Source organism: Caloenas nicobarica, chromosome 1 (genome assembly GCF_036013445.1).
Source record: "Caloenas nicobarica isolate bCalNic1 chromosome 1, bCalNic1.hap1, whole genome shotgun sequence".
Taxonomy (NCBI): domain Eukaryota; kingdom Metazoa; phylum Chordata; class Aves; order Columbiformes; family Columbidae; genus Caloenas; species Caloenas nicobarica.
In genome coordinates this window covers 117,777,317-117,795,634 of record NC_088245.1, presented here as the reverse complement: position 1 = coordinate 117,795,634, position 18,318 = coordinate 117,777,317, and the positions used below count along the sequence as shown (strand labels likewise).

At 43.0% G+C, this 18,318-nt stretch overlaps 1 protein-coding gene across 4 annotated transcripts in view; it reads right to left on the bottom strand.

Moving 5' to 3' along the window:
- The window catches only part of LOC136002538 (amine oxidase [flavin-containing] A-like), a 56,907-nt gene that overhangs the window by 25,093 nt on the left and 13,496 nt on the right, over positions 1-18,318 (bottom strand). For all 4 annotated transcript variants that reach the window (XM_065657695.1, XM_065657685.1, XM_065657668.1 and 1 more), the window contains exons 3-8: positions 15,839-15,976; positions 8,244-8,348; positions 6,866-6,957; positions 3,523-3,664; positions 1,533-1,682; positions 52-211 (exon numbers count right to left, since the gene is read on the bottom strand). In XM_065657695.1, coding sequence (XP_065513767.1) covers positions 52-211; positions 1,533-1,682; positions 3,523-3,664; positions 6,866-6,957; positions 8,244-8,348; positions 15,839-15,976 — 787 coding nt within the window. The remainder of the gene's footprint in view (positions 1-51; positions 212-1,532; positions 1,683-3,522; positions 3,665-6,865; positions 6,958-8,243; positions 8,349-15,838; positions 15,977-18,318) is intronic.

The window sequence follows — 18,318 nt, the reverse complement described above, 5'->3', positions numbered from 1 at the left end:
TCAAAATTTGCATAGCATGAGGTTCCCAAGTCCTTCACTTTCTCCACATACCCTTCCTCTCCCAGAAGGCTTCCCTGTAGTACATCATGCATTTTATGACACACCCCATAGGCAAACGCTGAATTAACTGGTTTCTTTTTGGTGGCAGTTCTGGTTTGTAATGAATCTTTGTCGTCAGGATTGGTGGGATAGCACTGATCACATACTTGCCCTGAAATGTAAAACACAGTCAGTACAGACAATGTGCTGCCTCCCATTGAGCTCACCCTACAGAACACATTTAAAAGACACTCTTACTAGTTGCTAACAGCTTCGCACACCAGACTTTGCTACTTGGCTTTTGCAGATAGATATTTCCAGGTGACCAAAATAATTCTGCCATTTCAGAAAAAAAAAAAAACAAAACCAAAAACAACAAACAACAAAAAACCTGGGAAAAACATATTTTGTGGTTAGCGGATTCTTGATAGCTTTCTGGACGCTACAGAACCAGAGTTGAAACTTGGCTGGAGACAGGTGAGGAAAAGGGACAAAACAGATCATATGGCATACGTAAAATTGCCTTTTATCATTCCCAGGAAAATATGACCCACAGCTGTCCAAATTATAAGGTTTAAAAAAAAAATAAAATCACTTCTGTGTACATTTACGGGATACTACTTCAAGACAAGCAACACTGATGGTGATTTCAGCTTCCCTGAACATGCTCCATCCTTCTCGCAGGTCCTGTGTCTGACTGGTGGGATGAAGGAAACTCTGCTTCAGGTCTCAGGGGGACCCTATATCACAACAAACGCTGCTGCTCTCAGGCATTCTCATGCCGGTGGGGCCACCGAGTGCAGGAAACTCATCTCCCCCAGCTTGGCTGCCACTCTGGCTGAGTGGAGGGAGAAGCCAGTGGTTTAACTCCAGGGTTTAAAAATCCCTGGGGGAGGGAGTCCTCCCTTCAGGACATCTTTAGACCAGCTTCTCTGCCAAACAACTCCTTCTCTTTCTGCTAGCTTTCTCTAAATATCCTCCAAACACTGCCACCAGTGAGATGAGGGTCCTGCACGAACCCCCACGGCAGGCTGGGCTCTGTGTGCAGAAGGGAGCTGCCACCCCGCGGGAGCCACTGTGGGTAATCATGTACTGATGGAGCATTTCACAGCATGACTGCACAGAGGCAAAATCTCACTAAAGGCATTTAAAATGTCTTTTTTGTTGTTCTGCAAACCACAAACTTAGACATGAACACAAATGTTATTTTCCTTTTCTTTGAAATGGTCTCAATGCAGAATTAAAATTTAAAAATATATAATCACAGAAAAAGTTAAGGTAGAAAAGGCAGAGTAATGGCAGAAAAAAACCTAGCAGAACACCAAGAATAGACCCAGTCATAAATAACCGTAAAGCATGTTTCACAGAGTGTCAGCATAGTCTGAGAAATAAACGCACACAAATGCGTACTTCCTGATTACATCTGGCTAAGAGCTACAGCAGATATATCCCCCTACTAAATGCGTACTCTACTTTTATTCTGATCAAATTACCTCATATATCTCATGGTTTAGAGTCTCCACAATGACATTATCACCTGTCTGATCAATACGGACCACAGGTCTCTCCAGTTTAACGCTGCCTTTGAGGCGTTGCATTATTTTCTCTGATATCTGACCAGAACCCCCTTTAAACTTCCTCTCCTAAAAAACAAACAGAAAAGAAACACAAACAAAAAATCACCAGCATTAATCACAGTGACATTAAATATGACTTCTGCTCATAATAAAGAAACTCCAGGCCAAATCTGCAAATCCTAAGGGTGCGCAAAGAGGTTCAGACTTTCAGAAGAGTGCAGGCATAAACCTGAGCATCAGTAGGGATTGCTGCGTAAACCACTTTTGCAATGGCTTCCTCAATTATCTGGCTTAAAGCCTCTTGAAACCTAGAGAAGAAACAAATATAATGCATGTATTCTAGCTAGTATAAATATAACACTTCATGAAAAAGTGGTTTTGAGTATTTTATCCATCACCGTGCTGCTCTCATGTGTGACAAAGACACCGACTTGCATCTCTACAGCAAAAGCCTGCACCAGCCCAGACGCAAGACAGGTCTATAACTGGGTCTGGCCTCAAGTGCAGCAGGCAACGAGCTTTATCAGCCCCTGAGAGGGCAGAAAGACATTGCTGTCTGGAAAAAAGCACGATCTGTGACACATATTTCCTTGCAATGTCTGTGCAGGGGCTCAGGGGAAGCACTAACTCTCTCTTATCTACCAGCCACCAGTGTTATATCAAGCAGCTCACTTTTACGTATAAGATGCTGGTACTGGCAGGGAGGAAAGGATCCACAGAGTCTTGTCCTGAAAGACTGAAATGGCTGCCTGAAGAAGTTTTATATGACTCATCACGGTTGCTAAGTCAGAAAGCTTTAGCATTTTTGTTCAATTGATTTTGACTGCGGTAAAGGGAGAGGGAAGGATGGTGGAAACCAAGACAGCTTGCCCCACCCAGGCACAAAGAAAAGGATGTGCTCCTCCCAGGCTAGCTTTCTCCTCTCCACAGGTCTTCTTTACCTGCATTTTGGGATTGATTTCATTTTTAATTCTTCCTGCAGTGTCAGTTGCTGACATGGGACAGTAAATGTGGCGGAGAGGCTCCTGAGGAGGAAAACTCTTGGGTCCTTCTCCTACCTCAGGGCAGCATTAGCTCTACTTACCTCCTTCGTGACACATAGTTGCCTCTTCTTACCCCAAAGGACTGATGTTGATGGAGACTTCGCATCTCTCCAGGAAACCTCTCTTAATGTCTCCCTATCCCGGTACACTTGGAAGAGTGTAGTACTGTCTTCACTTTTGTTGTGGTAGCTTAAGTCTGAAATGCTGTGTATGCTTTCTGAGGCTGTGTTAACTGAGGTAGGAGGCTAGTAAAGGGTGCCGACATACCACATCCAAATTACTTTGACAGCCCCCTCTCCCCTTTTCTGAAACTTCATCCAGAACAATCACATGAAAACCATGTGTTCTGCAGGCAACCAGGCACCTGCCATGACCAAGGTGAGAAACAGTCTGAAGTAGCTCATAAAACATGCTGTCATGTAAGCTGTCCAAAGAAGTAAGGGCCTTTTGCTATCTACTTCCAACTCTACTTATTAGAGGCTTCAATGCCAAAAAACCATATTTCACTCTGAAGTACACTTGCTTTCAACTCTTGAAAACATTCATATGTGCTAAGTAACCCACAGAAAGCACACTGGCAAAAAACTGACAAAACAGCAACAAAAGGGCTGTGCTGAAGTGAATACAGAAAAAAAATTGATTAAATTGTCCCAATTTATCCCAAAGCCTAGCCAATAAAATTCCTCAATGTAGAGAGTCAGCCAACAGGGCTGTTCCACCCCATGAAGACATGATTGTCTCTGGTGCCACATGGACTTGGTGTTTCATCCTCTTTTCATTAATTGCAGGGCTTTGACAGGTACAACCTTCCACTTGCTCCTTACGGTTTCAAGAAAGGAGGAAGAACATGAGACATTTTGTACCTGGCCACCATTGGTGACAGAGAAAATCCTGGATGTGCCCCCACACTGCCTCACGTACCACAGGAACCAGAGAGCGGAGACTTCATGAGGCTCAGACGTGACGTTGACGTTCACAAAGAAAGTGGCAAATTCTTTAGCAGCTCTGCATGAGACACAGGAGCCAAAATAGGCAGTGAGTAAATGTGACTTCCTGACTGCTTTCAGGGTGTTCTTTGTTATTCTTGACAAGGGCTGCTTTCCCGAAGTCAGAAAAGCCAAGATGATTTGTATCTGTCTCATTTTTTAGTCTGTAGAGAGACTGTTTCAGCAGGTTTGTATCACTACCTCCCTCCCTCCCAAAACGTTTACTCATTCAGTTTGAAATCCCACTGATTTCACCTTAGTCATTTGTTTAAATAGTTTCCCAGCTGCTATTCCTTTCATCAGAACAAATATTTTTCTCAACAAGAGAATGCATTTGGTAACCAGTTAGTGAAACTCTTCTGCACTTTTCCTCCATGGGGAGCTCATCGGACACATCATTTCCAAGGTCTGATGGGCCCCGAGGAACTCAACTAGCCATGCAGCCAAGACGTTCCGTCTCCCATGTAACACTGCTGCGTAGATCTTTTGTGAAACCAAGAATCAGACACGGTAAACAACCCAGAGAAACCAAATTGGCAATCATTGCCACAAATATAAGAAGAGGGTCAGCTGTCTACCACAATAAGTCCTCTGAACACAAACAGAATTACAGCAGCAGGAAATGAGGACCTGGTTATTCACATTTATTTCATTTGTGGCTACAGATTGCGTAAGAGAATTGAGATTATTTTGCAAAGAAGGTGAAAGTTCTTTGACTTGGGCGAAGTTTCATAAACCAGCATGAATTTATAATCATCTGCTAAAGGGAGGAACTGTGCAAGTTATCTGGGCCAAAATATGTAACTTATAAAGTTTTATAACCTCACTTCCCTGGGTATGATGTCCAGCCACCTCTATTTCATTAGCCAGGATATGAAAACATCCTGCATGCAAGAGCCCTCTGCCACAGTCCTGGAAGCACCAAGACACTGAACGGTTGTAGCAGGTTCAGGCCTGAGGAATCTGAAGAGGGTCTCCAGGATCAGCAGGTGCTGATCTCTGACACATGACAAACAAATCTTCTTTTATAATCTTGACCCAAGTAATACAGAAAATGTAGAAGAGCTTTTCTGTTTAGGGCAGTACAGTTTTTAACTGTGTGTGCGCAAAGATCTGGCTTGGCTTGAAGCTCTAAAATGGCTTTTTACTGGGCTTTTGTGTGTGTTTCCGCTGAGCACATCCATTAAAACTGGAGTGCCACAAAACCACTGGCAGTAGAAGCAGTCTTGCAGAGAAGTGTGTTACAGGGAGATCGCTATAAACCCAGTTCCGCTCATACTCCACTGGCTCCCTGACTAAAAGGAACAGTAAAAACTAGAAGAGGAACAGTCAGTGCACTTGTAACAGAAAGGGTAGTTCAAAGTAGCTGAGTTTGGAGGCAAATGGCTCATAAAATTAATTGTAAAGAAAACTGCAATGCCACAGAGAGCCAGAGAAAGTCCAAATGGCTGTACCTTGTTTCACATGGAGCTGGAGCAAGATTTAAACCAGCAAAATAAATTTCAAATGGAAAGCTTTGGTCAGGAAGCTGCAGGCACAGTGCTAAACCACAGTCAGAATGAAAGGGCAATTAGAGCACAGTCACACAAATAAAAGGTGCTGACTTCAAGGGAGGAGAGCGCTACAGTATTCTGCACTGGGCTGGTACAGCAAGCAGGGACACAAGTGCTCATAGGAGCACACGTCTCTTTGCCTTTTAAAGAGAATTAATCGAAAAAGGAAAGGCAGAAAAGAGTATTTTCACTTGTTGTCACCTCATATTTAACATTGTTCCTTTTTTTAATTCATACAATATGGTGCCTCATAGACATATAAAACACATCACCTGTTTTCTAGGTGATACAACACCTTGGGCCATCTTCCTACCAGCTAGGGTTGCTGCTCTGTTGGACCCGCTACTCACAAACAAGACCTGCCAGATGATGGAAAGGTGAGGGCAGCCGCAGCTGCAGTGACCATGAGACTATGGAGTTCAGGATCCCGAGAGGAGTAAGATAAACAGCAGAATTGCAACCTTGGATTTTGGAAGACCAGATTTCATATCCTCCTTAAGGACTTGCTTGGCAGGTTCCCGTGGGAAATTACCGTGTAGGACAAAGAGGCCCAGGAGAACTGGGCGGCATTCAAGGACAGCCCCTGGGAGGTGCAGTGCAGCAGCCAGGGAGGTGAAAGGCAACAAGAAAGGTTACTTGGGCTGCCTGCTTTCTCTCCAAGGGTTTTGGAGGCCCAGCAGGCAATGCTGCTGAAACAAGGAGCGGCACAGTTTTCGGAGCAAAAGGCTGCGCACTGCCCACTCCTCGGGTCTCTCCCTGCCACCATCCATGGAGTGACCGCTGAGAAGCAGCTGCCCTCTGGCAGGGGCTGCTGCTCTTGGTGCGTCAGTAGCACCAGCGTGCTCCATAGAATCACAGAATAGAATCATACAATCATTTTGGTTGGACGAGACCCTCAAGACCATCAAGTCCAACCGTTAACCTAACACTGGCACTAAACCATGTCCCTAAGAACCTCATCTACATGTCTTTTAAACACCTCCAGAGATGGTGACTCAACCGCTTCCCTGGGCAGCCTGTTCCAACGCTTGACAGCCCTTTTGGTGAACAAATTTTTCCTAATATCCAATCTAAACCTCCCCTGGCACAACTTGGGGCTATTGCCTCTTGTCCTATCCATGATACAGGTGATGCAACTCATGCAGTACAGACAGACACATATGATAACTGCACTGGAGAGGACACAGACAAGAGTCAGAGGACATCACTCCTCAGCTCCTAGCCTGCCGTGTGGCTGGGGAAGCCGCCTCGCTTCCTCCTGCCTCCATTTCTGTGCCTGCAAGTGACCTTTATTCGTACCTACAAAGTGGAGTTTTATTTACATGTTGCTCTTCCTAAAGACAAAGGCATGCATTCCCCAACTGAGGGAAATGAATGCATGGTGAGACAAGCACATGCTGTCACTCTGCTGTGCATGGGCCTGCTGAGGCAAACCCCAGGGTTCCCCAGTGCCTTTAATCCCCCCTGCTAGCCAGCTGAAGCTCTGTGTGCCACCTTATACTCCAAAGGTCCTCACCCACTGCCTGACAACAGCCCATCACAAAGACCAGACTCATCTCAAACACCTCCTGCTCTCTCACCACCTTTACTCAGCTGTACCCCAGAATTTGCCAGGGAGCCACCATAATTCCGCAGCTGGATTTCAAAGTGAATAAAGAGTTATGTACTTGGTCCAGCAAATCTTATTTATCAGCTCTTTCATGGTCATTTTGTCCCATTCTTCAGCATGTGGAGCATCCCATGGTGCATCAAGGGGAATCTGGAGACAGAAGCAAAATATTCAATAAATTATTCAGTACTACATCATTGCCTGGTCAATACTAGTTAGTTGCACAGAAATGATGGATATGTTGGCCAGGAGTTGCTTTTGTCCCCTGCACAGGGCTGCAAATTTGGAATAAATTCACTAAAGGGAATAGTTTCTATTCACACCTGGGGAATGAATTGTACCATGACCACCAAATCTGGCTTTGTCTGATCAATGAACTATATCCTTATGTTGGGGCTCATCTGGCCTTTAGCTGTCTGGAAGTGAGGTGTCTATTCTAAAGTAGTTGTCTTGGTGTCCTCCAACAGTTGAAGGAAAAAGTCTTTCTCCAGTCAGAGATTCAGTCAGTTCCAAGATGTGTATCGGAAGGCCCCTATGACTTTCTGTTAACTACAGAGGGAGCAAAAATATCTAGATACTATTAAATAATTTTTAGACAGTTAAATTCTTAATAATAATACATTGCATGTAAGTACCATGATGTGAGGACACTATCAGGTATTTGAATCTTTAAAAAATATGTATTATTTGACAAAAAAGTGTAGTATCATGCACAAATTTGATTCTGTAAAACCATATAAACCCAATGAACTTTGCAGGAATATAGTTAGTTATGCTTGAAGGGTATTGTAAGGTAGGGTCTCTGGTCTGCAGCCAGATTATAAGGCAACTGATAAATATCTGAAAGAGAGCATGATGCTCCAGGGGCTACTTTTTGCACACAGGAAGATCTGCAGTTGTCCTGCTTGAACTTTGAAGGCATTTATTGTTTAAGAATTTTAGAAATAAAATTACTATGAAGCCAAACTGGAGCCCAACTTAGGCAGCTACAAAAAAGAATCATCCTTACTCAAAAGGCTGTCACAGGGGAAGGGGAAAAACCCTTCTCAACTCCCAGCTCATGGAATGGTTTGCCCTGGCATGAGAAAACACATACACTGAGGTTAAACTTCCTTTTTTTCAGATATCTTAGATGCCTCCAGGTCTTTTTGTAACCACTCATAGAACCATAGAATGGTTTGGGTTAGAAGGGACCATTAAAGGTCATCTAATCCAACCCCTTCTTGGTAAGGAAGACCTGTTGTTCCTGATAGTTCCCATGCAACATAGATATCTTTCCTGGTGGATTTATATATATATGTATGTATGTATGTATATATATATACACATATTAAAGAAGGAATAAAAAAGCTTAGCAGAAACAAATCAATACAAAACCAGATTTACTCATGGTGACACGAGCATTGTACGAAACATTAGCAATTTTCACAGCCTACCTCTTCTCCCAGCTTGTCCATGGTCCTCCACAAGTTATTGTAATCCAGATAAACTAAGGGATTCCATGTTGAAGGGGAAATACCTGTGATATAGCGTGACTTTCCCTAAAATACATATAAGAACATAAGCAACTGAAACACAGTGGAGCATACCTTCATTACTCAAGAACAAAAAATTCTCAGTCATCTCATGATTGACCTTTTGCCCCAAAAGATCTAGTGTTTTGGGTTTTTTTTTCCTTTTTTTTTTTTTTTTTTTTTTTTTTTCCCCTGCATATGCATGTAAGCAATGGAATGCATGAAGCTAAGTGTGAGAGTGCAAGTGCCAAAAAACGGGCTGACATTAAAAAGGACAATAAGGTTTTTTTTTTATTCGGAGGGGTTGGGGAGGGGTACATTTCTTCTGAGGAGGCTGTCAAATTCTGGACTAAGGAGACTCAAGCAATGGCCAAGGAGGTAATATTCCTTGTTCCTAAGCATTCTTCATTATATTCTTCATTATTACATATTAATGAATCTAATGTTTGCCTGCCTGCTGAAATGTGCATCCTAAAATTTCATGGGTCTAAAATTGAATGCATTTTAAACTATCTAAGCACCTTTAAGGTACACCTCACCTATATAAAGCAAACATACCTGTTTATTATGCCAAGTATCTTAGGAGAAGCCTAGCCTAAAAAAAAATAAAATTGCCAAAAAGAAAGTTTTGGGCTGCAGGATGAAAAACTTCATACAGTTGCAAAATGGTATCAGTACTTACAATGTGTATGACACATAGCTGCAACAGGAATACAGACCGTTTCAGATAATCCTGTGATATAATGATAAGCGAAACAATCTAACAGCAGCTGGTTCTTTGTGATAACTTTAATCTGAAATAGGGTCGGATGAGCAGGAAATATTTTCTCTTATTAAATTGCTTTGAACCTTCCCCCATGCAAGCCAATGACAAATTTCTCATCAGACACTTTTAAGGTTTGCTCTTCCAGGTGTGTCAAAAGTTGGCATGAGGTCATGTGGCAGGATGCAGCAAATATGCTGGACCACAACAGGTAGGAGCTGTGGTGCTAAGATGTGTGTGCAATGTGCTTTTCAGGGCAATGTATACTGTGCCAGCCCATTGCACCTGGCAGGGGGGAGTCACAGACCAAGCGATAGGCTGCAGTGCTGCAGATGTGTGAGATGGTGACCCAGGGACAGGGGGACACAAAGGAGAAGCTAAACGCCTCTTCCCCACACGTGGTGAGAGAGAATTTATCGGTCTTCCCCACTGACAATTGTGTATGTGTGTGCCAACGCATATGAGTTTCTGATATTCTTCAGAACATTTTTCTGCAAAGATCATAATGAAAATAAAAGGTGCAGGGTGAAATTCTGAGACCATAGGGAGCTTTCAGATTTGACAAAAGCAGTAAAATAGCTAAACTCTGACATGTTCAACTTTCGTCATCCCCAGGGCAGGTACAACGAGGCAGAGAAGAGCACAGGGGTAAATCTTCCTATGGCCAACACCGCTTGCTCCCTCACTCCCCAGAGGATGGCTGCAGTGGTGCCCCAGCTCTGGTGTCCACCTAGGCCCATGGCCCACTCTATGCTCTACCTCCTCACCATCTTCAGTGAGGGTAGCAGCAAACACACTCTCCTGCTCAGTCTGGACACAGTAATCTCTGCTCTGGGCCAAGCGTGGCACAAGGTTGCAATCTCAGCACTTAGTTCAGCTTGAGATCCAAGTGCTTAAAGTTCTTTTTTTTTTTTTTTTTAATTTCCAACAAATGTTGAGTTTTCTTTTCAAGTCACCAGGATGAGTATGGAGGTGGTTGATTACCTCTGTATTTCTGATTATATAATCTTAATATTGTGTACCACATACTTTTTTTCTCTTTTTATGCCCATTTCTTTATGGTTTAGAGAGCTGTGTTGGAGGAAGGTGGGCAACGGATGCTGCTCCAGCCTTCTCCAGGTGCATATGTGGATGCAAAACACACTTCTGCCGTGGCAAGAACAGAGAAAGTGCTCCTATGAACTACCAGCAAGGGAATCCTCTGTATGACACTGCCTCTTTCTTTTCCTTGAGCACAATTTCTCACTGCCAGTTTGGAGCACTGTGTGTTCAGCCACAGAAAAGAGGACCAAAAAACATATGCAAAGAGATATACTGCATGCTACAGCTTTTACTGTTATAAATCAACACTGTATCAAACAAGGAAATCCTGATAAAACGCAGTACTATATTGCCAATCACTCTCTTTTTATTGCACATTTTGCTTTTTCAAAAAGATAATAAAATACCGCTCTTTCAAAGTTCATTTACTGCTAGACTTTGTATTCTGATCAGGAATGCACGTGCCATCACTGTGTCTTCCTTGATGTGCTTTAACACCAAGAATCCTGCCCTTAAGCAGAGATAAGATGCAATGCTGCCAGGCCACCCAACAACAGGTGAAAATAAGTTATTACTGCAGTTCTGTCATGTCGATATTGCAAGGGGACCAAGGGAAAAGATAAGCCCACTGTTCAGGAGTAGCAGCAAAAACTTCCCAAAGTTTTTCACTGTTTGGTGAGAGCTCTTTTCACACAGCTTTTCGATAGTGACTGTGCTTGTACTGAGTGGTATAACTTGCAAACACCTCTCCTATTAAAGGCTTAGTTAAAAAACCCCCAAACACTTCTTTAAAGAGAAAGTAAAAAAAAGTAACTTCTTCTAAGGCTCTCTCCTCTTGTTTTCAGCCAAACCTATTTCTTATACTGCTGGAAACAACAGCCCAAGAAAAGTCGCACTCAGTACCTCTGCGATGAGGTTTGCACCAAACAGCTTTTCCAGCTCCCAGCATTAACTCTACTGTGTTCAACAGCTACAGGCCGAGAAACTCCCAAACTATCCTGATTGCTGCAGATGGGTCAACTGGTGAGAGAACTTGCCCACTGCCTGGCTACCTAACATCTTCCTCCAACTTTTCCACCTCTACTAATTGTAGGCCACCAGGACCACAAACTGCTGCGAACTGATCAAGATATCTTACAACCTCAGCCACTGGTATGACATGTATCACATCGGATATTCACTTATCTGCTATTTTAAATAAGAACTAGCCATTCATTACTGATTTGAAAATATTATCCCCACATCTTTGGTCAATAGCATAGCCCAGGAAGATCAATGGGAAAACATATTTTATCCTCTGAGAACTATGAAATGCCAACCAATATTTAACAGCCTAAAGTTGCACTACTTGTTGCTCTCTTCTGCACTCAAAACACCATAACTTCAGTAAGCCTGGAGACCAAGGGCAGGAAAAGCTGGAAAAATACAAAAGTGCTAACAGACCTGGAAGAGGCCAAAATTGAATTCAGAGAGCCTGAAACAGTTCACAGGCGCACTAACTCCTTGTGCAGGGGGGATGGACCTAAGAGGTGGGAGCTGATCAGAGGAAAGCCCAATTCCAACAAATTCCAGGAGAGAAATTCCCATTGTCCATCAGAGAGCATGAGCCAACCAACCTTAACCACATCAGTTTTACAACTCACTCTCTTGCACAAGTATTTCCGCAGGGAATAAATCTAGCCCAAATGACCTGGGGCTGATAAGTTATTCATGTGTTTTTAATATTGTCTCCCTACTAAGCAGAGGAGCTCTGGCAGCGTGTTTCACAGAGAAGCTCACTGTAGGCAGGCCAGGTCTTGCAATATTCCATTTTTAAACAAGTTTATACTGTTGTGGGTATATTATTTTGAGAACTACTGTTTTCTTAACTGAAAGGCAAATAACCCACTGGCTTTGCTCCCACACTAACACAAGGCTGCCTGACTGGCCCACAGAGTTTATCTAACTTTTTTTTTTTATTTCCTGGTATGTCGAACACTTTCCTGCAGACCTCAGATTTGAGACCTGCTGCCTGCCTGGATTAGTTACCCCACATCAATCCAAAGGAAACAATATCCCTAAGCACTGTAGTTCAGTGGTCGGAAAGAAGGCAGGAGAGAGAGACATGCTCTACAAGGTCTGTCTTTTCTCTGCCCAGGGCTATGCTGTGGCTGATAGCCATAACTATAGGAATCAAGCCCAAACTGCCCCAGCTGCGACACCACCCTGAGTTTCAATTTGTGCAAGAGGAGCAGACAATTTTCCCAGCCTTGAGAGAGGAAAGTCTGGCTCCTGCCCACTGTGCTGAGGACAAACAACACATCAGGATGCACAGGAGGAGCATCCCTCAAGCCCCAGAGCAGGGATTACATTGCCCTTGGGCTGGGCACAGGACACACAGCGAGAGCAGCTGCTTCCTGCGGTGTGAGTCCTCAAGTGGGCATCCTTCCCTGCTCAGGACCTGCTTGAACAGGTCTAGCCTTGAGAGCATTGCAGTGCTTTGGACTGTCTGTGATTCCTGTGTCTGAACTGCACATTTGTGGAGGTCTGCACAGGCTTAGTCACAGACTTCCCTACTGCACCCTAATCTCTTAATCTTAAACCTAAAGAATGGAAAGAAAAGACTAGATGGCCAATGTGAAGCATTGCATAGAAATGCTCATCTTTTGTCAAGTGTTACCTTGCTCTGAAAATCGTAAGCAAACAAATAAGGAAAAATCAGTCCTTATTTACGAATCTTATGTATACTGAAGCTGGGTGTTGCTGATCGATGTGAGAGGACTGCAGTTATGTGAGACAGTTAATACCACACCAAGACCCTAATGCCTTTACTTTCTAGGGTCTTCTACTAAAGAGATGGTGAAAATAGAGCACAGCATGACCTTCAAGGACCTCTGTAAAAATAAAAAGCTACCTGCCTCTTCTGGGCAAGAAGAACTCCAGCACATCTGCCTTTTCTCAGTCCTAAAGCATTCTTGGTGAATTACGGGAAGTAGCCGCGGAGCAATTCGGCTGGAAAGAAAGTCTGGGTCTTGTAACAAAATGTACAGTTTGAAGTTACAGATTTACGACGACAGGATACAAACAAATTCCTGATTGACATCAAAGCAGTCCACGTTACCATGCTAACTGATGTGAAAGAATGAACAAGCGAAAAAAAAAAAAAGATAAACAATAGTTACATATTTGGATTTTTTCAAATAAACTGTAACTATAAAGGAAACCTGCCCACACGAAACAACGTGTTTTTTAAAGCTCGCAGTACATGGAATTTTTCCACACGCATATGGGAAAAATTCTTTTCAGAGCAAAGAAGGTCATGAAATCCCTTCAGGGATTTCCACTTTCTCTTGGCTGCTTCCGCTGCTAGGATGGATAAACCATTTCTCCACTTTGACCCAACTCAATCCAAGCAGTATCCTGAAAATCTTCAGAAACAGCTAAACTGAATCGATTAGTATGGTAAACAAGAGCCTAAAAATCTCTTAATCTGAGGATGCTGGAAATTATATACAGTTGAATGTCTGTCACAACAAAATCTAAAGCCATGTTTAGTCATTCCTCAAAACACTCTCCCTCTCACTTTTGACAAAACCGCACAACATTGCAGATTTTGGGGAAATGCCATTGGGAAGAGACCTTCCTGTCTGGCCCCAGCTACACGATCCCCCACAGACATCAACTGACAGAAACAGCAGATGAAGAGGCAGGGAGAAAAGTTTTAGCAATACTTTTCAAACCTGAAAGGCAGCAGCTTGCCCATGGCTGACAGCATATTAGCCCAAGAAGCTGAACACATACATCTTTCAGATTAATATTTAATTTTGAGGCAATGATCCTTTAATATCAAATCACCTCCTTGTTAACACGTTTTCGGTCATCTAGGAAATACCACAGGTGTTGGGGTTCCTGGAGCATTTTTAATGAACATGAGCGGTGCATCTATAGCCAGGAGAGCACAAATCCCTTCTTGGCCAACTCACCATCACAGCATGATAACGGTGTGCCAGCGGGTAAGTAAAATGTGCAAGCCCTAAGGGCCCTGAGCGCTCACCAGCCCAGCCAAAAGCCAGGACTGCACAGATGGTTTTCAATAGGCTTGTAGAAGTGGGACGCAAGAGAGGGTTCAACAACAGATCCCTAAAAAAAAGGCATCTGTCCATGCTGGGAGACCTTAAAAACCCTTTGCTGTCACCCTGTTCCAATGACTACATCTCCTTGGGAACACTGGTTGGCCCGTCAGAACCATGGTGTCAAGTCTAGAATTGATCCACAGCTCGTGATCCAGCTGAATAGCTTGTAACGCAGGCCCTTGCTTAGAAACATGCTTCCAATTCAAAGAAGACTTAGGAAATTACATGGTCATTAGAAAGGACATGCATAATATAATGTGGGACAAAAAAAAGCTGCAGCTTCAGTGTCAAAATGGATTAAGGGCTTAAATTACTGTAACCCATTAGAGCCTTTATTTTAACATACAGAAGATAAGTGCCTTTTAGGATGCTAAGAGATCCATGTCTGAGCTTAAATTAAATAGAGTGGCCCAAACATTTAGCTGGTACAAATCAGCCTAGCCCACTTGCTATAGAATTACACCAATTTTTACACCAGGTGGTGTAAAATAACATTTTGAGCATTATGCAGTGGCTATGCAATTATTTAAGATGTGACTATTTTAAGTGCATGGCATGAATCTGCTCAATAAAGAGAGGTTACAGAACCAGATGATAAAACTTTGCAGTATGAATGCCACGCTCTAATCCTAGGAAGAAAAAGTGAGAACAAAAATTAAACCAGTTAAGGATCCATCATATGGTGTTGTTCTGCCTTGTTCTGCCAGAGTCTCGTCAGTACCAAATTTAAAGGATATTAAAAAAAAAAAGTGATGGTCTTTGGAAAGTAGTTTGTGAGTTATGGAGACAGATGCTTGTACCTAATATCTATGGATCTTTCGTCACTCTCCATCCATCTCCCTCTGCACTGGTTTGGGCAGCAGGTCCTGACTAGGACCTGAGCAAAATTTTGGTGAGCTAAAGAACTAAGACAAGGGCTCCTCTGAAGACAGGTTTCATTCCAGATCACTTCAGCCACACCAGTACACACTCCAGAGTGGTCATCTGAGCCTCCACTGCCCCACATCTCAAATGTGAAGCTTGCAGCCAGCCTTGGGAGGTGCCTGTTCTCTCCGTTAGCTAGAGAGAGAATCTCAATGAGTCACAGATGAGATGTCCAACTTCCAGACATCCACTTGTAAGCAAGATGAGTCCCAAGCTATAGGACTGGGAGGGATCTTTTGTGAATCTAGTTACATAAGTGAGGCAAATATGTTGCACTGCTCCCAGGCTAGTGCCATAATACTGTTGTCTAGTATCGTCATTCAGTAGTATCCAACGATATTTTTGTTTTCCTTATTTAAATATAGCTTTTATTTCAGAGCAATTATTTTCCAAATTTCAGGAAAAAATTATTTAAAGGATATGTCCAAAGACAATCAGGCATTGAATGTATCCCAAATTTTTTAACTGCTGTGAGTCCAATTTTCTGAACACTTTTCAAAAGAAAACAAGTACCATCGATCCCACTTCCAAGTTAAAATAGAATAACAACACTTCAAGCAGGTGCTTACCAGATTACTGAAAGCAAGTTTTAAATGAAACCTCCTTAATGACTGTCACTGACTTCCAAAGCTCAGTCATACCTTTAGGTATCTCAAAATGAAAGATGCAATACCTACCCCCTTATAATGGACCGTATGGCCCTTGACATTGACTTTATAGGTCTCAATACCCAACTCTTTTGCCAATCGGAGAATCCGGTTTTGGGTAGGTCCCACATATGATCCACCAACATCTACATAGTTGACTTGATCGTTCTGTCAAAAGAAAGAATACAGGAATCAGAAGCTAGGTGGGAAGCTCCTCAATATAAACATCTAGAAGTAGAAAGTATCATTCCATACTGGCTGGCACTGCAACTATATGCACAGGAGAAAAAGTGTACTGACTGACTTATTATAAAAGTAGGCAGTATTGAGCTCTGTAATGACAGACACAGAGATCACAGTGTCTTCACTCTGTAATGCACATGTGTGCAATTGGGTTTAATTCATTTAAATTTCACTATAGTTTTCAGTATTGGCTTTTTAGTCTCACAAAAGACATGACAATATGAAGAAATATCCAACCAAATCAATACTTTAGTTAAGTCTAACCCTACTTTTTCAGCATTCATGTTACTCTTCTTGTCATTGCAAAACATTTCTCAAGTTGAAACCATCTCCAGCACCAAGGCTTGTTTTCTCTCTGTAGATATCTACTTAGGCTTAATGCTGAAAATGCTGAGCACTGCACTGCAATATTCAAGGAGAGTAATCTCCTTTCCAGCACGGCACACCTTGGCTCTAGCCTGGTGCACTCTGGCTAGCAGACCCAGCCATGCCTGCCACCGAAGGTGCTCCACACACCCCTCAGACAAGCATCGCACTCACTTGGGAAGCAGGAAGAAAGCAAAAAGTTTCAGGGACGCATATTATTACAAGCAGGCTGATTTCCCAAGATGGTAACTCTTTTTAAGACTGTTTATAGTGAGCATTTTAAGCTAGGCATTCTCAGCGTCACAGAAGGACGGTGTTTATGCTCCATGTTTCACACACAATGATTTCTGCTGAAACACCACTGTTTATCTCTGGTTCCCCAGCAATGTCATCTGACATAATTTAAATCTCCCTTATTTCCAGGGTAGGAAGCAGAGGTAACGTCTGTATTATGCTGCCCTGTGGCATAGGTGGCTTCTTGTTTCTTTCATTTGCTTGTTAATGGCAATCGAGACGTGGTTCAGTTTTAAAAGCAGGAGTGTTATTTCAGATAATTTTCAGCCATGTTAAAATGTATGTCTGAGCTGTAATGACGTCTAGCTGTGCTCAGGCTGCTTCTTATAGGGCTCTTAGCTACCATGCCTCTTACAGTATGCAAAGTGAGGCAGAAATGAGAAGAGAAATGCTTTGACACTCATTATCTCAGATGACAGTTTCACTCTGTAAAGGCAGAACAGATCCTGCCATAGACAAAGAGTATGGACTATGTGGGTGGAATTCAATTACTTTAATACAGATGTTTAACACCATTTTAGACACCCCAAGGTATCCAAGACTTCTGTGCAAGGCTGACAAATTTGACTCATAACCCACAGAAGACTTGCAGCTGGAGGCCAGGCAAGGTATCCTAGGACAGCCAAAATGGCACTACACACTTCTGGTTAGGCACCCAAATCCCATTTGATGGCTCTCAGAGTTGCTTAGGGACCAATTTTAAAGCACCTCCTGTCAAGAGAAGCCCACTGGCATATATTGCAATGCAACCTGTCCAAACAGAGCTCTGTTACGTGACAAAAGAGATGGCAACTTGATACACCTGTCTTCTTTGCGAACTCTTCTCCCTCTCTTACCCTAGCTAATGATGTCAAACCCAATGGAATCACAGAATGATTGAGATCAGAAGTGGCCTCTGGAGGTCACCTGGTCCAATCCCTCCTGTTCTCGTAAGGTCACCTAGAGTCAGTTGCCCAGGACTGCATCCAGACAGCTTTTTAATATCTCCAAGGAGGGAGATGCCACAACATCCCTAGGAGACCCATGCCGGTGCTTGGTCACACAGTAAAAAAGTGTTTCCTAGTATTCAGACAGTTTGAATCTCCTGTGTTTCAGTTTTTGCCCATTGACTCTTGTCCTGCCACTGGGTAGCACTGAAAAGAGCCTGTCTCCATTCTCTTTGCACCCTTCCTTCCCTGCCTTCTATACGGTGATGAGATCCCCCATCAGTCTTCTCCAGACTAAACAGTCCCAGTTCTTTCAGCCTTTCATCATAGGACAGATGCTCCAGTTCCTTCATCATCCAGATCATTAATGAAGACGTTTACCAGGACTAGACCCAGTATTGATCCCTGGGGTACACCACAAGTTACTGACCTTCATCTAGACTTCATATCAGCAATCACAATCCTCTGGCCCAGGCTGTTAGCTGGTTTTCAGTCCCCCTCACTGTCTGCTCAACCAGCCCATACTTCATCAGCTTTTCTATGAGGATCTTACAGGAGACAGTGTTGAATTACTGAAGTCTAGGTAGAGAATATCCACTGTTCTTCTCTCATCTACCCATCCAGTCATTTCATCATAGAAAATTATCAAGTTGGCCAAGCATGACTTTCTCTTGGTGAATT